Below are 25,113 nucleotides of genomic sequence, written 5' to 3'. Positions count from 1 at the left end.
AACCGGCCGTTTATCACCGAGCGGCGGCCACGGCGGCCCGGACCCGGCTCCAGCGGGTGTCCGGAGCCCCCCGGCCGCCGCCGCCCCCCCTCCTCCTCTCGCAGTGGTCCCGCCCGCAGCTCAAATTCGCGGAATTGCCGGGCGGAGATTCTGAGAAGCGGCGGCGGTTCCGGGAAAGGAGCGGGGCTGGCCTTCCCTCCGAGCCAGGTGACCAGGGGGGGGGGGAGCCGGGTGACAGCGGCACGGAGCCCGGGCACTGCGCGGCAGGGGGACCGGGGCTGCTGCGGGGCCCGGCCCGGGGCGCGGGGCTGCGGCTGTTTGTTTTCAATCTGTCACCTTCCCGACTGAGTGCTGGAGCCTCACAACCCCCCCCCCTCCCGACCCCCAGCATCAACCCCCCCCCCAGCATCAACCCCCCCTCCCGACCCCCAGCATCAACCCCCCCTCCCGACCCCCAGCATCAACCCCCCCCCCAGCATCAACCCCCCTCCCGACCCCCAGCATCAACCCCCCCCCCAGCATCAACCCCCCCTCCCGACCCCCAGCATCAACCCCCCCCTCCCCGACCCCCAGCATCAACCCCCCCCCCAGCATCAACCCCCCCCCCCCACCCCCAGCATCAACCCCCCCCCCACCCCCAGCATCAACCCCCCCCCCCACCCCCAGCATCAACCCCCCCTCCCGACCCCCAGCATCAACCCCCCCTCCCGACCCCCAGCATCAATCCCCCCCTCCCGACCCCCAGCATCAACTCCCGACCCCCAGCATCAACTCCCGACCCCCAGCATCAACCCCCCCCCCACCCCCAGCATCAACCCCCCCCCACCCCCAGCATCAACCCCCCCCCACCCCCAGCATCAACCCCCCCCCACCCCCAGCATCAACCCCCCCCCCACCCCCAGCATCAACCCCACCCCCAGCATCAACCCCCCCCCCCCCACCCCCAGCATCAACCCCCCCCCCACCCCCAGCATCAACCCCCCCCCCACCCCCAGCATCAACCCCCCCCCCCACCCCCAGCATCAACCCCCCCCCCCACCCCCAGCATCAACCCCCCCCCCCACCCCCAGCATCAACCCCACCCCAGCATCAACCCCCCCCCCCCACCCCCAGCATCAACCCCCCCCCCACCCCCAGCATCAACCCCCCCCCCACCCCCAGCATCAACCCCCCCCCACCCCCAGCATCAACCCCCCCCCCCACCCCCAGCATCAACCCCCCCCCCACCCCCAGCATCAACCCCCCCCACCCCCCCCAGCATCAAACCCCCCCCCCGACCCCCAGCATCAACCCCCCTGACCCCCAGCATCAACCCCCCCCCTGACCCCCAGCATCAACCCCCCCCGACCCCCAGCATCAACCCCCCCCCTGACCCCCAGCATCAACCCCCCCCCCTGACCCCCAGCATCAACCCCCCCCCGACCCCAGCATCAACCCCCCCCCGACCCCCAGCATCAACCCCCCCCGACCCCCAGCATCAACCCCCCCCCCGACCCCCAGCATCAACCCCCCCCCGACCCCCAGCATCAACCCCCCCCTGACCCCCAGCATCAACCCCCCCCTGACCCCCAGCATCAACCCCCCCCTGACCCCCAGCATCAACCCCCCCCAGCATCAACCCCCCCCAGCATCAACCCCCCCCTGACCCCCAGCATCAACCCCCCCCTGACCCCCAGCATCAACCCCCCCCGACCCCCAGCATCAACCCCCTGACCCCCAGCATCAACCCCCTGACCCCAGCATCAACCCCCCCCAACACCAACTCCCCCTCCCCCAGCGTCAATCTCCCTAGCCCCAACCTTCCCCGAACCCTCTTAACTCCCCAACATCATCCCAACTCCCTAACCCCATCTAACCCTAACCCCCCTATCCTAGTCTCTCTCTCCCTCTCTCTATCCGAGTCTCTCCCAGTCTTTATCCAGCTCTCTATCCCAGTCTCTCTATCCCAGTCTCTCTATCCCAGTCTCTCTATCCCAGTCTCTCTATCCCAGTCTCTCTATCCCTGTCTCTCTATCCCTGTCTCCTCTATCCCAGTCTCCCTCTATCCCAGTTCTCCTCTATCCCAGTCTCCTCTATCCCAGTCTCCTCTATCCCAGTCTCCCTCTATCCCAGTCTCCCTCTATCCCAGTCTCCTCTATCCCCAGCTCCTCTATCCAGTCTCCTCTATCCCTCTATCCCAGTCTCCTCTATCCCAGTCTCCTCTATCCCAGTCTCCTCTATCCCAGTCTCCTCTATCCCAGTCTCCTCTATCCCAGTCTCCTCTATCCCAGTCTCCTCTATCCCAGTCTCCTCTATCCCAGTCTCCTCTATCCCAGTCTCCTCTATCCCTGTCTCCTCTATCCCTGTCTCCTCTATCCCTGTCTCCTCTATCCCTGTCTCCTCTATCCCTGTCTCCTCTATCCCTGTCTCCTCTATCCCTGTCTCCTCTATCCCTGTCTCCTCTATCCCTGTCTCCTCTATCCCTGTCTCCTCTATCCCTGTCTCCTCTATCCCTGTCTCCTCTATCCCTGTCTCCTCTATCCCTGTCTCCTCTATCCCTGTCTCTGTGTCTTTCTGTCCCTGTCTCTCTCTCTATCCCTGTCCCTGTCTCTCTCTCTCTCTATCCCTGTCTCTCTCTCTCTCTCTGTCCCTGTCTCTCTCTCTCTCTCCGTCCCTGTCTCTCTCTCTGTCCCTGTCTCTCTCTCTCTCTCCGTCCCTGTCTCTCTCTCTCTCTCTGTCCCTGTCTCTCTCTCTCTCTCTCTGTCCCTGTCTCTCTCTCTCTCTCTCTGTCCCTGTCTCTCTCTCTCTGTCCCTGTCTCTCTCTCTGTCCCTGTCTCTCTCTCTGTCCCTGTCTCTCTCTCTGTCCCTGTCTCTCTCTCTCTGTCCCTGTCTCTCTCTCTGTCCCTGTCTCTCTCTCTGTCCCTGTCTCTCTCTCTGTCCCTGTCTCTCTCTCTGTCCCTGTCTCTCTCTCTGTCCCTGTCTCTCTCTCTGTCCCTGTCTCTCTCTCTGTCCCTGTCTCTCTCTCTGTCCCTGTCTCTCTCTCTGTCCCTGTCTCTCTCTCTGTCCCTGTCTCTCTCTCTGTCCCTGTCCCTCTCTCTGTCCCTGTCCCTCTCTCTGTCCCTGTCCCTCTCTCTGTCCCTGTCCCTCTCTCTGTCCCTGTCTCTCTCTCTGTCCCTGTCCCTCTCTCTGTCCCTGTCCCTCTCTCTGTCCCTGTCCCTCTCTCTGTCCCTGTCTCAGTTACAGGTTGTTTTGCTGATTCGGGTGTCACTGACAGGAGGTTAACCTGTTTTTGACCGTTTCCCCTGTCTCTGCCTCGGTTGTTCTTGAACTTGACCCCGGGAGTGTGGTTTGTGTGTGTTTGGGGTCCGGCTCCCGGCGCTGGACAGCCTGTGTTTGGGGGGATGTGACCCGGTGATGGTCAGTTCTGACCAAGGGTGTCCAGACTGGGTTCCGGAGCTTGGTGTGTGCGGGGAGCCGGGTCTCTGCCTTGTTCATTCCGTGTCTGAGGTTCAGTGCTGACAGTTTCCACGGACCCATTAATCAGGGGCCAGACTCCGGCCTCTAGGCGAAGCAGGAGCGCATTCTGCTGGCGGCGGCCGGCACTGCAGCTTCTCCAGGGGTAGCAGGGTGCATCCTCTGAGATGGGAAAGGCTCGGCTTTCGGACCACGGGCAATGTGTTCTTCAGTTTCCACTGCGAATTCAACCATAGAATCCCCATTACGGTGCAGGAGGAGGCCATTCAGCCCATCGAATCTACCCTAGGTTCTTTTCCCTGCTCATTTATCATGGCCAATCAACCTACAATCCTTGGAGTGTGGAAGGAAACCGGAGCACCCGGAGGAAACCCATACAGACACGGGGAGAACGTGCAGATTGGGCACAGACAGTGACCCGAGCCGGGAATGGAACCCGGGTCCCTGGCGCGGTGAGGCAGCAATGCGAACCCACTGTGCCACCCTGCTGCCTGATCTCTGATCCCGTTGCCCAACACTTGGCCTTTGGCATTTCAGGGGCTCATCTAAACACCCCCTGAACGCTGAGGGTTCCCGCCTCCAGCAACCTCTAAGGCAGTTAGTTTCACATTCCCACCATCCTGTTTCCTCAAATCCCTTCCAAATCTCCTGCCCCTTGCCTTAAATCTGTGCCCCCGGTGACTGACCCTTTGCTCCCTATCGATGTCCCTCAATAATTCTGTGCACGTCTTTTCATTACACTCCATGTCGCTGTGACTACTATCTTTGGATACAAAGACCATTCAGCCCCTCTAGCCAGTTACTGGGATTACTGTCACTCTGTCTACATTCCTTGTGTGCCCCAGCCTCTAACTGAGGAACTTCTGCTGCTCCATCAGGCAGCTCATTCCGGATCACAATTCCCGAAAATCCTGCTCTTTATTGAACCTCCCGCCACTGGAATGTGTCCAACCCTCTGAATATTCACTTAAATTCCAATTTGTCCATCCACAAACGGAGCATTGGGGCCGCGCCGGAGTCTCCCCGCTGCTGGAGCCCAAACCGGGACCACATTGCAGCCAATTCACTGTCAGAGAACCGGGCGGAGCCGAGCCTCCTACTGGACTCTGCCGGTACTGCAGGCCGGAGGGGGCAGCGCCGCCTGCCGGATTCCGCCGGTACTGCAGGCCGGAGGGGCAGCGCCGCCTGCCGGATTCTGCCGGTACTGCAGGCCGGAGGGGCAGCGCCGCCTGCCGGAGTCCGCCGGTACTGCAGGCCGGGGGGAGGGGGCAGCGCCGCCTGCCGGACTCTGCCGGTACTGCACCTTGCCGATCCCCCCACCCTCCCAGCCCCCCCCCCCCCCCCCCACCCTCCCAGGGCCCCCCAATGTCTCTGACAGATTCAGGGCTGGTTAATGTCCCTGTGGCAAAAGCACAATGCTGCGGGCACTAGAATGGCCTCCCACACTGTCAGGATTCGATGGATTTGGTGATGTTTATTGAGGAGATGGCCAGAGCTTCCAATTGTTTCTAAATAGTGAGGTTGTCTTTTCCATCGGAGGGCAGCTGCACTGTTAAATTTATTCTCTGAAAGAGCTACACCTCTCCAGGCTCTCCCCCGCCCTCCTCTCCCTGGGCAGGTGGTGACCGGGAGGATGCTGAGGGACAGAGTGGAGGAGTTTGGAGAGGGTGGGTTCCTCACTACATGAGGCCAGACTCAGAGTTGTGTGAGGAGTCCCAGTGTTAGAGATTTCTCACTGGAGTTTCCTCAATTCCAGTCTGTAATGTCTCCGGCTCTGGGACATTGATACAAACACAGTCTCTGGGATTGGGGGATATAACCTGCTGCCACACGGGGCAATAGAGGTTAATTATCTCATTGGCTGAAGCCAGAACAGGGAAGCAAATAATTAAATTTGAGATGGGTGAGTGAGGAGAAACATCTTTGGGGGCAGGGCATGGGAATCTGATCCAAGCGGCTGCACTGAGGCAGATTTCTGTTGATCACTGATGACTACAGGGGCTAAAGATCCTCTGAGCTGACTGCCTCTAACCCCATCCTAATTCCTTTCTACTTCCTTTAACCCCAACTCTTCATCTAACCCCCAGTCTTGCCCCCACCAACCCCCAGTAAGTTCCCTCCAGCTCAGCAGTTCAAGGAGGCAGTTAGTTCATCAGTTGTTCCTGCAGAGTACTTGGGGATGGGTAATGACTGGCTGGCCTTGTCAGTGACCGCCACTGAAAAGAGTTTAAAGAAAAGCTTTCCCACTTGCTCCTGATGTCTTATTTGGAGTGTTTGTTACAAGCTGCTGTCAGAGAGTGTGGCTGGGAGACATTTTTAATCAAACCAACTTTTTAGTTCAAACCCATCTGGGAAATTTTCTTCAGAATGAAGTGTGTGCGATCTGATAGTGATTTCGCTGAACTAACTGACTGATTTTTCTGAGAGAGAAGCAGCAACGTGGAAAGATGAAATCAGATTCACTCTTTGAATTCTAGCAAACGTAGGTGTCAAATCTTCCTCTGCTGTAGGTTTGCACGAGTTAATCTGGAAGGTTTCTGTGGGTTTAATATGTGCAGTAGACTGGGGAGGAGGTGAGTATTGGTAGTGAGGATGTCTGATAGAGTCCACTCCAATCTGCTACATTGTTCAGTGTACCAGGAGTGCAGCACTGGACAGATGAGGGAGATGAACAGACGGGTCCCAAGGCCCAGGTTTGTCCGGGGTCAGTATGTCCAGAATGGATTTTCTGTTTCCCTGTGTGGAATAAAATGGTGTATTTAATTTCTGAGTTGCAACTGTGAAATGTGACTTAATATTAAATCTCCAATCACAGCCGGATGGGACACAGTCCAGTTTCTGACCTCGCGAAGGGATGTTGCTCATCCCACTTTCAGAGCTGGAAGCCGGACACGTATTGTTTGGGCTGGAGATCTGGCCTTTGGCTTCAGCCAGTCAAGAATGGTCTGATGTTCTGTCACTGTTCATTCTCTCTTTGAGAAAGAGTATTTTAATGTCTGCGCCCCGAACTCTGTGATGATAGAAGTGATCTTGTTTTGGCAGGATGAGTGAGAGTGTTGGCCTCGGCAACCGCTATCATCCTGTGCAGAAACTGTGAACTGTCTGCTTTAAAAGAAAGTTTTAATTTGCTATTTCTTGGCCTTTGATTCTGCAAAGTTTGTTGGTTCTTTGAGGACATCCCACTGAGGACATCTCGCTGCCTTTTAATGATGTGACTGAAACCACAAGTGACTCATTCTTTGCATGTTGTTCTCCTGTTTTCAGATTTGTCCCTGAGCTTTTGTACAATAGGCCACTCATCAGGGTAAGTTCATTAGTTTGGAGTTTGTTTTTGATTTTATATTTCTGGAATGTATTAGAATCCTGACCGTGTTTGTAAGTTTTGCTGGAATTGCTGTACTTGGTTTGATTAAAGTTTGAAATAAATTGGTTGTTCGATATATCCCATGTACTTGGCACTGATCTTTAATCTATGGACCTGCTGTATTGATGTAAATTAGATAATTGCATGCAGTTTTGATTTTCTTTGGATCGATGGAGTTTGTGTAAGATGTGAAATGGTACTGAATAGAATCGCGTTTAATCTGAAAAAATCTTCACTTTAAAGTTGTTTATTTGTTAGTGTCACAATTAGGCTGACAACACTGCAATGAAGTTACTGTGAAAATCCCCCAGTCGCCACACTCCGGCACCTGTTCGGGTACACTGAGGGAGAATTTAGAATGGCCAATGCACCCTAACCAGCATGTCTTTCAGACTGTGGGAGGAAACCGGAGCACCTGGAGGAAACCCACACAGACATGGGGAGAATGTGCAGACTCCACACATAGCCACTTAAGCTGGGAATTGAACCCGGGTCCCTGGCGCTAAGAGTCAGCAGTGCTAACCACTGTGCCACCATACCGCCCTGTGTCAATAAAAGTAGAAATCTCAGGTCAAGTTGGGAGAATGAGTTTCAGTGAAGTGATTAAATCAGGATGTGATGATGGGATTGTTGGAGTGATTGGTGTAAATGTCTTTGTGTTTCAGAAGCCATGGCCTCCGCAGCAGACAGCTGTATCCAGTTTACACGGCATGCGAGTGATGTGCTGTTTAATCTGAATAGGCTGCGTTCCCGGGACATTCTGACAGATGTTACAATCCTGGTGGATCGTCAGCGATTCCGAGCGCACAAGACTGTGCTCATGGCATGCAGGTGGGACCACTAAAGATTCATAGAATCACAGAACATAGAACACTACAATGCAGGAGGAGGCCATTCAGCCCATCGCGTCTGCACCGACCACAATCCCACCCAGGCCCTATCCCTGTAACCCCCATGCATTTACCCTAGCTAGTCCTCCTGACACTAAAGGGCAATTTGGCGTGGCCAATCCACCTAACCTGCACAACTTTGGACTGTGGGAGGAAACCGGCGCACCCGGAGGAAACCCACGCAGACACGAGGAGAATGGACAAACTCCGCACAGACAGTGACCTGAGGCTGGAATTGAATCCAGGCCCCTGGCGCTGTGAGGCAGCAGTGCTAACCACTGTGCTACCGTGCCGCCCCAATCATCCATAAAGTATAAAGATGGTGAAGGAAAGGGCCTCCTGTTCTGTGGAGTCTGTGTCCCATTGACTTCAGTGGATTTAGGCAGCCAGGGCTCAGTGGGTAACACCCTTGCCTCAATCAGGAGGTTATGGGTTCAAGCTCCATTAGAGACTCAAGAATGGAATCATGGCTGAAGTCGCCGGTTGCAGTGCTATGGTAGAGAGGCGCTATAGAAATGCAAGGTTTTCACAGCATCAGCAATGAACCTGTATCTTCTCCATACAACCATCAAATTGGATTCTCATGCAGACTATTCCATTGGCTGTAGCCATAGCAGGCCTGGTGTTCAGTCCCATTTCACACAGTGGAGATGGTGGTGGTGTGGTATTGTCACTGGATTAGTAATCCAGAGGCCCCGGCTATTGTTCCAAGGGCACAAGTTCAAATCGCCGGCCGCCTCCCCCTTCCCCTCCTGTCCCCGGCTGGCCAGCCCCCCCCCCCCCCCCCCCCCCGTCCCCGGCTGGCCAAACCCCCCCCCCCCCCTCCCCCCCCCCACCCTGTCCCCGGCTGGCCACACCCCACCCCTGTCCCCGGCTGGCCAAACCCACCCCCCTCCCCTCCTGTCCCCGGCTGGCCAAACCCCCCCCCCCTGTCCCCGGCTGGCCAGCGCGCCCCCCCCCCCCCCCCCTGTCCCCAGCTGGCCAGCCCCCCCCCCCCTCGCAGGTGAGACAGACTTCATTAGAAATGGGACCTCTGCTTTTATGCTTCCTTTTGTGGCCTTTTCCCAAAGTGTAGACGGTAACCATAGAAATGTCAGTTTCCTGTCGGCCTGGTCACCAGACTGGTATCTGATTGGTCAGTGCTCATTTGTACACAGTAATCTGTGTATAATTCTGGAACCCCAGCCATGAATCCCTGCGTTGGGGGAATCCCTGCGTTGGGAGTTTGGGGGAATCCCTGCGTTGGGGGTTTGGGGGAATCCCTGCGTTGGGGGTTTGGGGGAATCCCTGCGTTGGGGGTTTGGGGGAATCCCTGCGTTGGGGGTTTGGGGGAATCCCTGCGTTGGGGGTTTGGGGGAATCCCTGCGTTGGGGGTTTGGGGGAATCCCTGCGTTGGGGGTTTGGGGGAATCCCTGCGTTGGGGGTTTGGGGGAATCCCTGCATTGGGGGTTTGGGGGAATCCCTGCGTTGGGGGTTTGGGGGAATCCCTGCGTTGGGGGTTTGGGGGAATCCCTGCGTTGGGGGTTTGGGGGAATCCCTGCGTTAGGGGTTTGGGATGTTAAGCACCCACTAGGAGTGAGTGAATTGATAACATTGTTGCTTTGGTTTTCCAGTGGCCTTTTCTACGCAATCTTCACTGACCAGATGAAGTTCAACTTAAATTTGATCAGTTTGGACCCAGATGTTGACCCAGAGGGATTTGGAATTTTGCTGGATTTTATGTACACCTCTCGCCTGCCTCTGAGGGACAGCAGCATCATGGTGGTGATGACAACAGCTCTTTACTTGCAGATGGACCATGTGGCAGACACCTGTCGCCGATACCTACAATCCAGGTGTGACAGCTGACCGTTTGGTTTGTGTATAATTCTTTTCCAGTGACACAGGTGCAGCAGCAATTCTCAAGTCAAATAGTTTTCTAGTCCTTTTTGTCGGGGGTTTGGAGTTTAACAGTTCGGAAATCTTGTTGCATTTTAATGTTTTGGTGTGAATGCATTTGAACATTTTTGCAATCTCAGAAATTGACATTGCCGAGGCCAATCGGTCCATCACAATTTGTACTGGGTCTTGAAAGAAAAATTGTGCATCGTCCCACGCCTCTGCTTTTTGCTTGTGGCTCTGTAAGCTCGTCCTTCAAGGTACCTTCGGCGGGGGAGGGGGGACTCCCTACACCTGCTCCCAAATCTGTGACCTCTAGTTACCCCTCGTTACCGGTCAATAACTTCTCGATCCAAGTGGGACATGGAATTGTTTATAGTTTGATTGGAATGCTGGCCTCGGGTTGTGGCAGGTTCACCAGAAGGCCCAGCATGACTGGGCCTAAACTCTCTGGAGTTTTGGGGAATGAGGTGATCTTATTGACATTAGATTGGGAGACTGAGGGTATTTCTCCTGATAAAGAGAGTCCCAAGACCAGGATAAGAGATTAGCAATTTGAGAAATGTCTTCACTCCGTTTTGAATTCTTTACTTGAGTATTGAAAATTGTAGATGCTCAAGTCATTGGGTAGATCCAAGACTGAAATGATAGATTCTTTGTGGGTGCTAATGAAATGAAGGGAAGTGGTGTTTAAGGTGGAAAATTGGCCTTGTGTTTAGTTGTGTGTGTGTGCGTGCTTGGTTTGGTCTGGGGGGAAGGGGGGGAGGAGAGACTTGGTTTGGTCTGGGGGGAAGGGGAGGGGGGGAGATGTAGCAGTGACCATCATCAGATGGATTAATTTTTGCTGAAAATGTTTACTAATCTTGATTTGTTTGCCAACAGTGAAGATCTCTGTTCTGCAATCAGCTCACCCCGGCAGGAGTTCCTCTCCAGCAACACAATGTTACCTCCAGAAGCATTAAGCTTTCGAAAATCTGACGTGACTGAGAACTTGCTTCGTGATGCGCCTGCCCCCGATGGGAGGGCTTTGGGTTCTAGTGTCTACAATGTAATGACTCCTCCACATCCTTATCCTTTGTACAGCCATATCCCTGTTCACAGTTACTCTGCGAATCCTTACCTGGTCAATGAATTCCGGGATTCCCATATCCCGTTATCTGATGTCGCCAAACTCCGGAGGTACCAGGGTAACTGCGTGCAGCACAATAGTGACACGGGTTTCACAAAGTACAACAGCAGGTCTGTCACGGATATCTCCTCCAATGTTTGTCATGCGACTGTTTTCTCTCCCAGAGAGATTTGTAAAGAGGCTGATGTGAAAATGGATTTGCACTGTAATCAAACACCTCGTCCCAAAATGCAATCCACCATGAGTAACTTGACAAATGGTTCTTCTTCATTGCTGAATGATGGGAAGGCTGAAGAAAGCAATGTCTCAAAGGAGGATAGACGTGGACACCTGGAATCCAGTAATCTGCCTGTTAATCATAAAGGCCCTTTGATTGGACCTCACAGCCCTCTGAAATCCGACTGTCAACCAAACTCTCCAACTGAATCGAGTAGCAGCAGGAACGCTTTCAGGAGTTCCTGTTCGGAATCTCCCACAGCCAAAAGCCCCATTGACCCCAAAGCCTGTAACTGGAAAAAATACAAATTCATTATCCTGAACTCATTAAATCAGAGCTCAAAAAGTGAAAGTGATAATCACCTTGAACCTGGCAATGGCTCAGCTCCAACCTTCACAGCTTCCCCTGTCCCGTTCCGCCCGTGTGCTCACATTGAGACTTTGGGAAGCCAAACGCCAGCCAAAATGGATGTTGATGGGGACATTCCCCAGGCAAGCAAACTCAACAGCATCGTCAACAGGTACTTTACAATCCTACAGCACAGAGGAAGCCATTCGGTCCATCATGTCTACTAGCTCCATTTGCCTGATATTTCTACAGCCCTCCCACACAACCAGAACCAAATGATTGCTGTTTTATACACATGACAATGTATCGAGTGCTAATAGCAATGAATTGCTCTTCCTTCCCTCCTCCATTCTTGTTGCATCTTTCAGACTGAAAATTACTCGGAGCAAATATTCCGTAATTAGCGATTTCCCAGAAATTTGGGGGAGCCAAGAGTTTAGTGAGGAGGAGGAATTGATAGAAATCAGTATCAGTAAAAAACAGTCCTGGAGAAATTAATGGGACTGAAAGCTGCTAAATCCCCAGGGTCCGATAATCTCCATCCCGGGTCACTAATGGAGATGGCCATGGGAATAATGGATCTGTTGGTTGGCACCTTCCAAAATGTTGTCGATTCTGGAATAGTCCCAGCAGATTGGAGGGTGGCAAATGTAACCCCGCTATTTAAAATAGGAGGGAGGGAGAAACAGGGAATTACAGACTGGTTAGTCTAACATCAGCAGTGGGGAAAATGCTACAGGCTATTATAAAGGATGTAATAACAGAAAACTTAAAGTGTCAACGGGATTAGACAAAGTTGGCATGGATTTATGAAAAGGAAATGATACCTAACAAATCTACTGGAGGTTTTTGAGGACATAACTAGTAGAATAGATAAGGATGAACCAATGGATGTGGTATATTTAGATTTCCAGAAAGAGGTTAGTGTGCAGAATTAAAGCTCGTGGGATTGGGGGTAATATATTGACACGGATTGAGAATTTGTTAGCTGAAAACAGTAAGAATAAACAGTCTTTTCGAAGTGGCAGGCAGTAACTGCTGGGGTCCCACAAGGATCAGTGCTTGGGCCCCAGCTATTTACAATATACATCAACAATAATGAAGCCAAATGTAATATTTACAAGTTTGCTGATGAGACAAAATGTGGTGTGAGTGGTGAGGAGGATGTTAAGAGGCTTCAAGGTGACTTGGACAAGTTGGGTGAGTGGCACATGCAGTATAACATGGATAAATGTTATCCACTTTGGAGTAACAATGGCAGAGTATTAGATGGTGAGAGATTGAGAAATGTTGATGTACAGAGGGACCTGGGTGTCCTAGTACACCAGTCACTGACAGCAAGCATACAGCTACAGCAAATGGTTAGGAAGGCAAATGGTATGTTGGACATCATTACAAGAGGATTTGATTAAGGAGTAAGGATGTCTTACTGCAGCTGTACAGGGCCTTGGTGGGACCACATCTGGAGTATTGTTTAGTTTTGGTCTTTTTATCTAAGAGAGGATATATTTGCCATAGAGAGCATGCAGACATTCACCAAACTGATTCCTGGGATGGCTGGATCACCGTATGAGGAGAGATTGGGTCGACTGGGCCTGTACCCACTGGAATTTGGAAGGAAGAAAGGATCTCATTGAAACATTCTGACAGGGCTGGACAGACTGGGTGCAGGGATGCTGTTTCCTCTGGCTGCAGTGTCTAGAACAAGGGGCCACAGTCTCGGGGTACAGGATAGGCCATTTAGGACTGAGATGAGGAGAAAGTTGACTGAGGGCAGTGAACCTGTAGAATTCTCGACCACAGGAGGTTGGGAGGCCAAGTCACTGAAACAGGTGGATTTCTTGACTCTAAAAATAGAATACGGGGAGAGAGCAAGAATATGGATTTGAGATAGACGAATGATCTTCTTGAATGGCGGAGCAGACTTGAAGGGCGAATGTCTACTCCTATTTGCTATCTTTCTACTGATTTTTTTTTTCCCAGGGTCTCACTCTCTGATCTTTTCTGACTAAGGTCACCAGATGAGTCTTTACTGGATAGCCAGCAACCATCTCCAATGGATTCCTACCCACGGAAATGTAGCTCGTGTCAATCCCCAGCTCACCAACAGCCTGAGCTGTGTCATCACACCCCCGTGTCTCACCTCGGAGAAGAACTGACCGAGACCCAGTCTGAACTCTCGGACTCCAGCTCAGGTGAGCCGCCATCATCAGCAGCTGGGAATCCTGTAGTTGCAGCACTGAGCAGCATGGTTTTAGGCAGATTTCTGAGGAAGAGTGTGTGCGTGAACTGGACATGAAGGGATGAACACGTTTTGTGGGTGGGAATGGGGGGTTTTGAAGGAGATGGTGGGTGGGGATCTTGTAGGGAGGAAATCTCACCTGATTAATCTAGAATTCTTTTGTTCAAAAATGGGACTGTTTTGAACTGTTTTCCTGTAATTGTTTAGATAACGTTATTCTCATAATTGGTCTGTTTAAAAGAAATACTGCAGTTCTTAAAAGGAAGATTTACGTTAATCATAGAATCTCCACAGTGCAGGAGGAGGCCATTCGGCCCATCGAGTCTGCACCGACAACAATCCCACCCAGGCCCGATCCCCGTAACCCCATGTATTTACCCTGCTAATCCCCCTAAGGGGCAATTTAGCATAGCCAATCCACCGAACCCGCACATCTTTGGACTGTGGGAGAAAACTGGAGCACCGTGGCTGACGTCTATATGGATTTCAGTAAGGCATTTGACAAAGTCCCTCGTGGCAGGTTGGTTAAGAAGGTTAAGGCTCATGGGATACAAGGAGAGGTGGCTAGATGGGTAGAAAACTGGCTTGGCCACAGGAGACAGAGGGTAACAGTCGAAAGGTCTTTTTCCGGCTGGAGGTCTGTGACCAGTGGTGTTCCGCAGGGCTCTGTACTGGGACCTCTGCTATTTGTGATATATATAAATGATTTGGAAGAAGGTGTAACTGGTGTAATCAGCAACTTTGCGGATGACACGAAGATGGCTGGACTTGTGGATAGCAATGAACATTGTCGGACGATACAGCAGGATATAGATAGGCTGGAAAATTGGGCGGAGAAATGGCAGATGGAATTTAATCCAGATAAATGCGAAGTGATGCATTTTGGAAGAACTAATGTAGGGGGGAGTTATACCATAAATGGCAAAGCCATCAAGAGTATAGAAACACGGACCTCGGTGTGCAAGTCCACAAATCCTTGAAGGTGGCAGCACAGGTGGTGAAGAAGGCATATGGTATGCTTGCCTTTATAGGACGGGGTATAGAGTATAAAAGCTGGAGTCTGATGCTGCAGCTGTATAGAACGCTGGTTAGACCACATTTGGAGTACTGCGTCCAGTTCTGGTCGCCACACTACCAGAAGGACGTGGAGGTTTTAGAGAGTGCTGAGAAGGTTTACCAGGATGTTGCCTGATATGGAGGGTCTTAACTATGAGGAGAGATTGGGTAAACTGGGCTTGTTCTCCCTGGAAAGACGGAGAATGAGGGGAGACCTAATAGAGGTATACAAAATTATGAAGGGTATAGATAGGATGAACAGTGGGAAGGTTTTTCCCAGGTTGGAGGTGACGATCACGAGGGGTCACGGGCTCAAGCTGAGAGGGGCGAGGTATAACTCGGATATCAGAGGGATGTTTTTTACACAGAGGGTGGTGGGGGCCTGGAATGCGCTGCCAAGTAGGGTGGTGGAGGCAGACACGCTGGCATCATTTAAGACTTGCCTGGATAGTCACATGAGCAGCCTGGGAATGGAGGGATACAAACGATTGGTCTAGTTGGACCAATGAGCGGCACAGGCTTGGAGGGCCGAAGGGCCTGTTTCCTGTGCTGTACTGTTCTTTGTTCTTTGTTCACCCGGAGGAAACCCATGCAGACATGGGGAGAACGTCCAAACTCCACACAGCCACCCAAGCTGGGAATTCAACTCGGGTCCCTGGCACTGTGACAGCAGTGATAACCACTGTGCCACCCCGTGTTTAAGTCTGGTTGTGATTTACCTCCTGTGTCCTTGAGGCACGTCGACCAGGCGACAGCTCATCATCAGTGATCCAAGTTGAGTTTGTGTTCAGCTTGTGTGCTGGAAACCCGTGACTTCTTTAGGCCAGCTGATCGATGTTTCAGTGGGGGAGCATTTTGGGCTGAGCGACCATAATTCCGTAAGATTTCGGGTCATGGATAAGGACAACAGTGGCCCTCAGCGAGAGTGTTTAATTGGACGAGAGCCAATTACATCCAAATTAGACAGGAACTGGGGAATGTGGATTGGGAGCGGCTATTTGAGGGCAAATCCACATCTGGCATGTGGGAGGCTTTTAAAGGCCAGTTGATTGAAGTGCAGGACAGGCATGTTCCCGCGATAATGAAGGATAGAAATGGCAGGATTCGGGAACCATGGATGACAAGGGAAATTGTAAGCTTAGTCAAAAGGAAAAAGGAAGCATGGGATAGGTCCAGGCACCTAAAAACTGACAAACCCTTGAGTACAGTGAAAGTAGAAAGGAACTTAAACATGGAATTAGGAGGCTAAAAGGGGCCATGAAATATCTTTAGCAAACAGGGTCAAGGAGAATCCCAGGGCTTTTTATGCATATATTAGGAGCTAGAGGGTAGCAAGAGAAAGAGTGGGCCACTCAAAGACAATGGAAGAAAGTTATGTGTGGAATCACATGAAGTGGGTGAGATCCTTAAGTACTTTGTATCGGTATTCACCAAGGAGAAGGATATTACAGATATTGAGGTCAGGGATAGGTGTGTCAACGCTCTAGAGAATGTCAATATATCGAAGGAGGAAGTGTTGAGTATCCTAAATTGCATTAAGGAAGACAAGTCCCTGGTTTGGATAAGATCCTTTCCAGGTTACTGTGGGAGGCAAGGGAAGGAATAGCTGGGGCCTTAACAGATATCTTCATATCCCCTCTGACCACAGGCGAAGTTCCAGAGGAATGGAAAATAGCCAATGGTGTTCCTTTGTTTAAAAAAGGAAGCAGGGATAATCCAGGAAATTATAGGCGGGTGGCCTGACATCAGTGGTGGGGAAGCTTTTGGAGAAGATACTGAGGGACAGGATATATGCACATTTGGGGGAAAATGGACTAGTTAGTGACAGGCAGCATGGTTTTGTACGGGGAAGGTCATGTCACATGGGATTCAGGGTGGGCTGGCTAGACGGATACAGAACTGGCTTGGTTATAGAAGAGAGTTTGAGTAACAAGTAGGCTTACATTAACACTGCAATGAAGCTACTGTGAAAATCCCCTAGTTGCCACACTCCGGTGCCTGTTCAGGTACACCTGAGGGAGAATTTAGCATGGCCAATGCACCTTATCAGCTCATCTTTGGACTGTGGGAGGAAACTGGAGCACCCGGAGGAAACGCCACACAGATAGGGGGAGAACTTGCAAACTCCACACACGCCGACCCAAGCCAGGAATCGAACCTGAGTCCCTGGCACTGAGGCAGCAGTGCTAACCACTGTGCCACCGTGCAGCCCACAGTAGTATATATAAATGATCTGGAGGAAAATGTGGGTGGCCTGATTAGTAAGTTTGTGGATGACATAAAGATTGGTGGAGTTGCTGATAGTGCCGGGGATTGTCAGAGGATACAACAGGATAGAGATAGATTGGAGACTTGGGCACAGAAATGGCAGATGGAGTTTAATCTGGACAAATGCGAGGTGATGCATTTTGGAGGATCAAATTTAGGTGTGAATTATACTGTAAATGGCAGAACCCGTAGGAACATTAACATACAGAGGGATCTGGGTGTGCAGGTCCTAAAAGTGGCAGCACAGGTGGCCAAGGTGATTAAGAAGGCATATGGCATGCTTGCCTTCATCGGCCGGGGCATTGAGTACAGGAGTTGGGAAATAATGTTGCAGCTATATAAAACATTGGTTCGGCCACATTTGGAGTATTGCGTGCAGTTCTGGTCACCACACGATCAGAAGGACGTGGAAGCTTTGGAGAGAGTACAAAGAAAGTTCACCAGGATGCTGCCTGGTCTCGAGGGTGTCGGCTATGAGGAGAGGTTGAATAAACTGGGATTGTTTTCACTGGAAAGATGGAGGCTAAGGGGAGACCTGATAAAGGTCTACAAATCTGAGAGGCACAGACAGGGTGGATAGTCGGAGGGTTTTTCCCAGGGTGGAAGTGTCAATTACAAGGGGGCTCAGGTTCAAAGTGAGGGGGGGAAGTTTAAGGGAGATGTCCAGGGTAGGTTTTCAGAGTGATGGGTGCCTGGAACGCGCTGCCAGAGGAGGTGGTGGAAGCAGGCACATTAGCAACATTTAAGAGGCATCTGGATGGGTCCATGAATAGAGAGGGAATAGAGGGATAATGACGGAGTAAGGGCAGAAGGTTTTTTTAAATTTAGTTAGGGCATCATGATGGGCACAGGCTTGTGGACTGAAGGACCTGCTCCTGTGCTGTACTTATTTGTTCTTTGATTCAGGGAGGGGGAATGTGTCTGCATTCGGGGGCAGAATTCCCCCTTACTCCTGAACTTGACTTGTGTTGGTGAGAATCGGTGTCTGCTCGAGACTAAATGAGCAAGGCAGGGGACGTCTCTGCAAATCTGTCCCCCATTCATCCACCCCCCACCCCCCCCCCAGTACCTGCCCTACTTCCATCTATTGGGTGAGGAACAGGGGTGGTGGGCGAGGCATTCTGGTATCACCATGTGTCATGTCCTGTCAGTCCAGGAATGGGTGGAACTAACCTTGAAGTGTTTTGTTTTCAGAGAATGGATCTTTCTTCTGCAGTGAGTGTGACTGTAAATTCTCTGACGAAGGTTCACTCAAGAGGCACATGGTCCAATCACACAGTGACAAGCCTTACAAATGTGACCGTTGCCAAGCTGCCTTCCGCTACAAGGGGAATCTGGCGAGTCACAAAACTGTGCACACAGGTAGGAACCCTGCACCGGGGCTGCTTTGGAAAGGGAGGGGACCCGCACAGAGTGGGGAGGGTTACTTGGTCATTGTCACCCTCACTAATGTCCTGTTCTGTTGCAAACAGGCGAGAAGCCGTATCGCTGCAACATCTGTGGAGCTCAGTTTAACCGCCCAGCAAACCTGAAGACTCACACACGCATCCATTCCGGAGAAAAACCCTACAAATGTGAGACATGTGGAGCACGCTTTGTCCAGGTTTGTATCCAATCAATCCCACTCCCTGCTCTCTCCCCAGAATCCTGCAGAATTCTCCACTTGCAAGGATTCAATCTCTTTCATTTTGAGAATTACTGGGCCTTTTTTATGTTCACTCATGGGACATGGGCATTGCTGGTTAGGTCAGCATTTATTGTCCATCCCTAATTGCCCCCTTGAGAAGGTGCTGGTGAGCTTTCTTCTTTAACCTGCTGTAGTCCCTGAGGTAGGTACATCTACAGTGCTGTTAGGGAAGGAATTCCAGGATTTTGAACCCGCAACTGCGAAGGAACGGTGGTATATTTCCAAGTCAGGAAAGTGAGTGGCTTGGAGGGGAACTTGCAGGTGGTGGTGTTCCCATGTATCTGCTGCCCTTGTCCTTCTAGATGGAAGTGATCGTGGGTTTGGAAGGTGCTAGAAGGAACCTTGATGAGTTGCTCTAGTCCATCTTGTCAGTGCTGCACACTGCTGCTACTGAGCGTCGGTGGGTGGAGGGAGTGGGTGTTTGTAGATGTGGTGCCAATCAAGCGGGGCTGCTTTGTCCTGGATGGTGTCGAGCTTCTTGAATGTTGTTGGAGTTGCACCCATCCAGGCAAGTAGGGAGTATTCCATCACACTCCTAACTTGTGCCTTGTAGATGGTGGATAGGCTTTGATTGAATAATTCCTGATCAGGATTTTTGACCGAGAAGCCAAACTGTAGATGTATGAGGAGAGATTGACTAAGGATTATCATAGAATTCATAGAAACCCTACAGTGCAGAAAGAGGCCATTTGGCCCATCGAGTCTGCACAGACCACAATCCCACCCAGGCCCTACTCCCATATATTTACCCGCTAATCCCTCGAACCCACACATCCCAGGACACTAAGGGGATTCCTGAACACAATTAGCTGGGAAAATCACGCAGTGTACAACAGCAAGGACAGCTTTCTCTCGTATCTGATTTGGATACACGAAAACAAGTTCTACAGACACAAAAACAAGTTCTGCGATGCTTCTTACAAATCCCAAAGTATTACAAAGTTTGGGTTTCAATGCTTTGCACAGATCTGAAGTGTTACAAAGTTCATTAACCCGTTCCCTTCTTCAATCATAATGAAAGGTGGAGCAGGTTCGAAGGGCCGAATGGCCTACTCCTGTTCTATTTTCTATGTTCCTCTGTGATGCCTGGATTATAAAGTTTATTATTTAGTCACAAGTAGGCTTACATTAACACTGCAGTGAAGTTACTTGTGAAAATCCCCTAGTCGACACACTCCAGTGCCTGTTCGGGTACATGGAGGGAGAATTTAGCATGGTCAATGCACCTAACCAGCACGTCTTTCAGACTGTGGGAGGAAACCAGAGCACCCGGAGGAAACCCACGCAGACACAGGGAGAACATGCAGACTCCGTAGAGACAGTGACCCAACCGGAAATCGAACCCGGGTTCCTAGTGCTGAGGCAATAGTGCTAACCACTGTGCCGAGAGAGGGTTGTAGAGTTAATAGTGGGGTGCAGGAGACCAAATTTGAGAAGAGCGGAGGTGAGGTTGGAGAGAAGGGCACTAATATGGGGACTGATAACCAGAATTTGACAGGAAGGGATAGACAGCACAAATCTAAATCAGCAGATAAGGTTTGAGGTTATAAAAATAATAACACAAAACTAAAGGCTGAGTTCCTGAATGTGCAGCACTTGAACCACAGCAGATGAACTGATAGTACAAATTGAAATATCTTATTCAGACCCATTAGAGACAACGGTTGCAGGATGACAAAGATTGGAACTAGAATATTGAAGCGTTTGACATTTTGGAAGAAATGAGGGAAATGTGGAGGGGTAACTCTGTTCATTAAGGATATTAGCACAATAGAGAGATGATCAAAGTTCAGGAAAACAGGATGTAGAAGCAGTTTGAATAGAGATGAGAAATGATAAAGTTACTTGTGGGAGTGGTTAACGTTCCATACATCTGATCAGATAGCTGGTACTAGCTATGTTGTTGCAAACTTTAGTCTCTTGTAGAGTGTATTTATCAGTAATAAAGCCTTTGAGTTTCACAGTAAGAATTCATCTCTGCTTGTCCACTCTATTGGCGCTGAGAAGATTTGAGTTTACTGTTTTACAATAGTTGAGATGTGGGTGACTTCACAAACTGGTGAGGACTGGCCCTCTGATTGAACCCCTGCTTCGTTCACTAATGTTGGTACTTTGAAACTGCCAAGAGTTTCAATTTACTGGAAAGTCCAGGAGCCAACGTAGAGTGATTGGGGAAGGAGGGGTCCCTCCGCTTTGAATAGAGGCGGCTAAGACGTGGTTTGATATGTTCTCAGATTTGAATTGGTTTGGAGTAAATGCAAAACACTTTCTAGTGGTCACGTTGATTACCCAAGGAAATCGATGTCAGGACAGACTAGGGAGATCCATGCTCACCTCATTGTAATATTCTCTCTCCAAAGGTAGCTCACCTCAGAGCTCACGTGCTGATCCACACTGGAGAGAAACCCTATCCATGTGAAATCTGTGGCACCCGCTTTCGACACCTGCAGACACTTAAGAGCCACCTTCGGATCCACACAGGAGAGAAGCCTTACCATGTGAGTAAACGGTGGGAGGGGCAAGTGTCGTGTTATGTGGTCACTGGACCAGGGATAGCAACCCAGAGATCCTGAGTTCCAATTCCACCAAAACAAGTGCTTCGGTGATACCGGAAAAATTGTCCATAACTGGGATAGTTCACTCGCAGAGCCAGACCTGACCACACAGCAAGTACCTCGGCTGAACAATCTGCAGTGCTGACCCGCCATTAGTTGGGGCATTAAGGGAGGGGCAATAATTACATCAGCTCATTGGCTACATCCCAAAAGCAGCTGTCCATCACTTGGTATCCAACAGGCCCTTTCAACACTGGAATCCCAAAGATGATTGGGATTGTTGGCCTCTGGATGTTGCTGGGAGAGCAGGAAGCAGGCCCATCCTTGGTGACGTGGTGGAGTTTGACTTGTCCTGCTGACTGGGCAGAAATTTGTCGCAGAATTGATTGGAGGTGGGGGGCATTGGGAAGTGTGTGGGGATTGTGAGCTGGTGTTTGGTGCTGAGCTTCTCAGGGCTGCACGGTGCAGCCAAGACATCAATGTGTGAAACCGAAATTGACCCAGAAACTCCAACCATTCTACCCTGCAGGTAGATTGAGCTTCAATGTGTTAGTGGTGGGCAGTGGGGAGGGGGGTGGATTACTATCGTGTACAAAATACAACAGCTCCGACTTCAATGAAATAAATAACCTGATAATCTTAGTGATGTTGGTGGAGGGATGGATATTGACCTAACACAGAGACCTTTATCCAAAAGACATCCCTCGGACATGAACTGGATCAGTAGGCTGGATTATCAACGCTGCTATTTGCTCTGGGACTCAAACCACAATCTGACTCGTGTTTTCCCCACTGCCAGGTCTAACACACAGACTCTTCTAGACTAGTACTCAGTGAGTCCTGTATTTAAGCTCTTTCTACCACTGAATTGTTCCTTTTTTTGTCTTTGTCTCTCTCTCTCCAGTGTGAGAAATGTAACCTGCACTTTCGTCACAAGAGCCAGTTACGACTCCATCTTCGACAGAAACATGGAGCCATCACCAACACCAAGGCGCAGTACAGAGTGCCTGTAGAGCCACAGCCTGATATCTGCCGAGCTCGCTGACCCCCTCCCCGCCCTCTCTTTACCCTCCCCCTCCCCAGGTCTAGTGAGCTCTCTGAGCACCCACAAGTGTGCAAGACTTGAGACTTTTTGAGGTGATGGAATTTCTTTGAATTGTTAGAGGTTTTCATCCAGATTCCCATGTGGTAAACTTCACAACAGTTTATCATGGAAAAACTAACGGGTTTTCTTGTGAAAAGTGCTTGCAATGTTTCTGTTAACAGACATTTGGAGTGTTTAAGCTTTTAAAAGATGCCTCTCTGCCCATAATATAAAGGAATGTATGGAAATATATATATATATTTTTCCTGTGCAAAGCACAGATCAGAGTTGTACTATTCTATAAAAATGGGAAGGGTCATAGATATTTTTAACCAAAGTTCTAGCTATGGCAGTTAATAAATGATGCTTCAGACAGATTGTCTGCAGGCAGAACTGTCTGAACATCTCTATTGCTTAAAGCACTTAAGATATTTTGTCTATTGTGAAAATTATATATGTGCTTTTTGAAGTATTCTTTACAGTTTTTGAAAAGTACGGTTTACATTTTGTCCAAATGCTGTATTCATTTCTTGTTTGTGTTGTTCCTGTCTTGTTGATCAGAGCAGTTCCCATTGGTGCCTTCTACGTGCTAAAGCTGGATGTCCCAAAGGTTCGGATTGTCCCTGTATTCTGACACTTTCTCCTCCCCATCCCGTCTGCCTCGATACCCCTCCCTGTGACCCTGCATTCCCCACTCTGCCCTGTCATTGAAAGCTCCATTCAGAGCTTTCCGCACCATGTTGAGAAAACGGGGCAATGATTTGAGAATTTTTATCACATACTGTACAATATATCTGTAAGGACATAATAAAAATATATCGCACTGTTCCAGGTTCATTGTCTCTTTCTGTATCTGTGCAAATCCTTTCTCTCCTCCACCCCCTGCCCCCCTCGCCCTCCCCTTAGGAAAAGTGACTGTGAAGTTGAGGTTGATAAATGCCTTTAGGGAAGGAAAGCTGTCATTCTTACCTAGTCTGGGTGTGTACGTGACTCCAGTCCCACAACACACAACTTGATGCAATATTCTGGCGCTTTCTAAAGGTTCAGCAAAACATCCTTGTCACTAATTATGAAGCTCAAGGTTCCACGATGGCACAAACCCTGGCCTGGCACTTGTGTCCTACAGTTCCATGTCGCTGGGAATTGCCGACGGAAAGATGTCGACTGGATTAGAAAGAGATACTGACTCTGGGTTGGACAGAAAAAGTCTTCAACGGGAAAAGACCAAATGCAGCTTCCAGATCCCAGAAGCCAGGCTATATAATGGGCAACAAAGAGATAGCAGACCAGCTGAATGAATTCTTTGAATCTATCTTCACTAAGGAGGACAGGATCCATCGAGTCATCATAGAGTCATAGAATCAGAGAGGTTTCAGGCCCTTCGGCCCAACTTGTCCATGCCACCCTTTTTTTTTAAAAAACAAGCTAATCCCAATTGCCTATATCCCTCTATAACTATCTAAATGCTTTTTAAAATGGAATAAAATTGTACACGCCTCTACTACTACCTCTGGCAGCTTGTTCCAGATACAACTTTAACAAGATGTCCCAACTCCTGTATTCAATGTTCTGACCGATCAAACCAAGCATACCGGATGCCTTCTTCACTATGGATTCCCAAAGGTAGAGGGCATAGGTTTGAGGGGAGAGATACAAAAGTGCTCTAACCTTCCAGAAATACAAAGGGACAGAGGGTCTAGCATGAAGGAGGAACTGGAGGAAGTCCTTATTAGGAAATTATATTGGGGAAATTGCTGGGATTAAAACCCGATAAGTCCCCAGGGCCTGATGCTCTGCATCCTAGAGTACTCAAGAAAGTGGTCCGAGAAATAGTGGCTGCATTGGTGATCATTTTCCAGCATTCTATAGACTGTGGGAAGATTCCAGTGGATTGGAGGGTAACTAATATAAACACACTTTTTAAAAAAGGAGGGAGAGAAAACTGGGAATTATAGATCGTTCAGCCTGGCATCGGCAGTGGGGAAAATGCTGGAGTCAATTATTAAGACTATAATAACTGAGCATTTGGAAAGCGGTGACAGGATCGGTCCAAGTCAGCATGGATTCACTAAAGGGAAATCAGGCTTGACCAATCTTCTGGTGATGCATTTTGGCGGATCAAATTTAGGTGTGAATTAAACTATAAATGGAAGAACCCTTAGGAATATTAACATGCAGAGGGATCTGGGCGTGCAGGTCCACAGTTCTCTAAAAATGGCAACACAGGCGGCCAAGGTGATTAAGAAGGCATATGGCATGCTTACCTTCATCAGTAATGGATTCAGGAAAGAGGAATGTTTCACAAATCTTGAATTTTTTGAGGATGTGACATAGTAGAGTGGACAAGGGTGAACCAGTGGATGTTGTGTATCTGGACTTTCAAAAGGCTTTTGACAAGGTCCCACACAGGAGATTAGTGAGCAAAATGAAAACTCATAGTATTGGGGGTAATGTATTGATGTGGATAGAGAACTGGTTGGCAGACAGGAAGCAGAGAGTGGGAATAAACGGGTCCTTTTCAGAGTGGCAGGCAGTGACTAGTCGGGTCCCACAGGGTTCAGTGCTGGGACCCCAGCTATTCACAATATGCATTAATGATTTGGACAAAGGAATTGAATGCAATCTCTCCAAATTTGCGGACGACACTAAGCTGGGTGGCAGTGTGTGCTGTGAGGAGGATGCTAAGAGGCTGCAGGGTGACTTGGACAGGCTGGCTGAGTGGGCAAATACTTGGCAAATGCAATATAATGTGGATAAACGTGAGGTTATCCACTTTGGGGGCAAAAACAGGAAGGAAGATTATCTGAATGGTGGCAGTTTAGGAAAAGGGGAAGTGTAATGTGACCTGGGTGTCATGGTGGAACAGTCGCTGAAGGTTGGCATGCAGGTACAGCAGGCGGTGAGGAAAGCTAATGGCACGCTGGCCGTCATAGCAAGAGGAT

At 50.1% G+C, this 25,113-nt stretch overlaps 1 protein-coding gene across 5 annotated transcripts; it reads left to right on the top strand.

The window, feature by feature from the left end:
- Window positions 1-22: 22 nt before the first annotated feature.
- LOC144486069 (B-cell lymphoma 6 protein homolog) lies at window positions 23-22,999 on the top strand. 5 transcript variants are annotated; one of them, XM_078204198.1, is made up of 10 exons: window positions 23-207; window positions 6,718-6,757; window positions 7,483-7,648; window positions 9,321-9,542; window positions 10,468-11,451; window positions 13,293-13,474; window positions 18,040-18,207; window positions 18,318-18,452; window positions 20,897-21,030; window positions 21,992-22,999. In XM_078204198.1, exons 3-10 carry the CDS (start codon window positions 7,488-7,490, stop codon window positions 22,130-22,132), a joined length of 2,127 nt encoding a protein of 708 aa, XP_078060324.1. In that variant the 5' UTR covers window positions 23-207; window positions 6,718-6,757; window positions 7,483-7,487; the 3' UTR covers window positions 22,133-22,999. The 5 variants fall into 5 exon arrangements, with proteins under 5 accessions (XP_078060324.1, XP_078060320.1, XP_078060305.1 ...); XM_078204194.1 differs by having other exon boundaries at window positions 70-207; window positions 7,486-7,648; window positions 18,318-18,448; window positions 20,893-21,030; XM_078204179.1 differs by having other exon boundaries at window positions 70-207; window positions 18,318-18,448; window positions 20,893-21,030.
- Window positions 23,000-25,113: the final 2,114 nt, after the last annotated feature.

This window comes from Mustelus asterias, chromosome 3 (genome assembly GCF_964213995.1).
Source record: "Mustelus asterias chromosome 3, sMusAst1.hap1.1, whole genome shotgun sequence".
NCBI lineage: Eukaryota > Metazoa > Chordata > Chondrichthyes > Carcharhiniformes > Triakidae > Mustelus > Mustelus asterias.
This window is presented reverse-complemented; position numbering and strand designations above follow the sequence as displayed.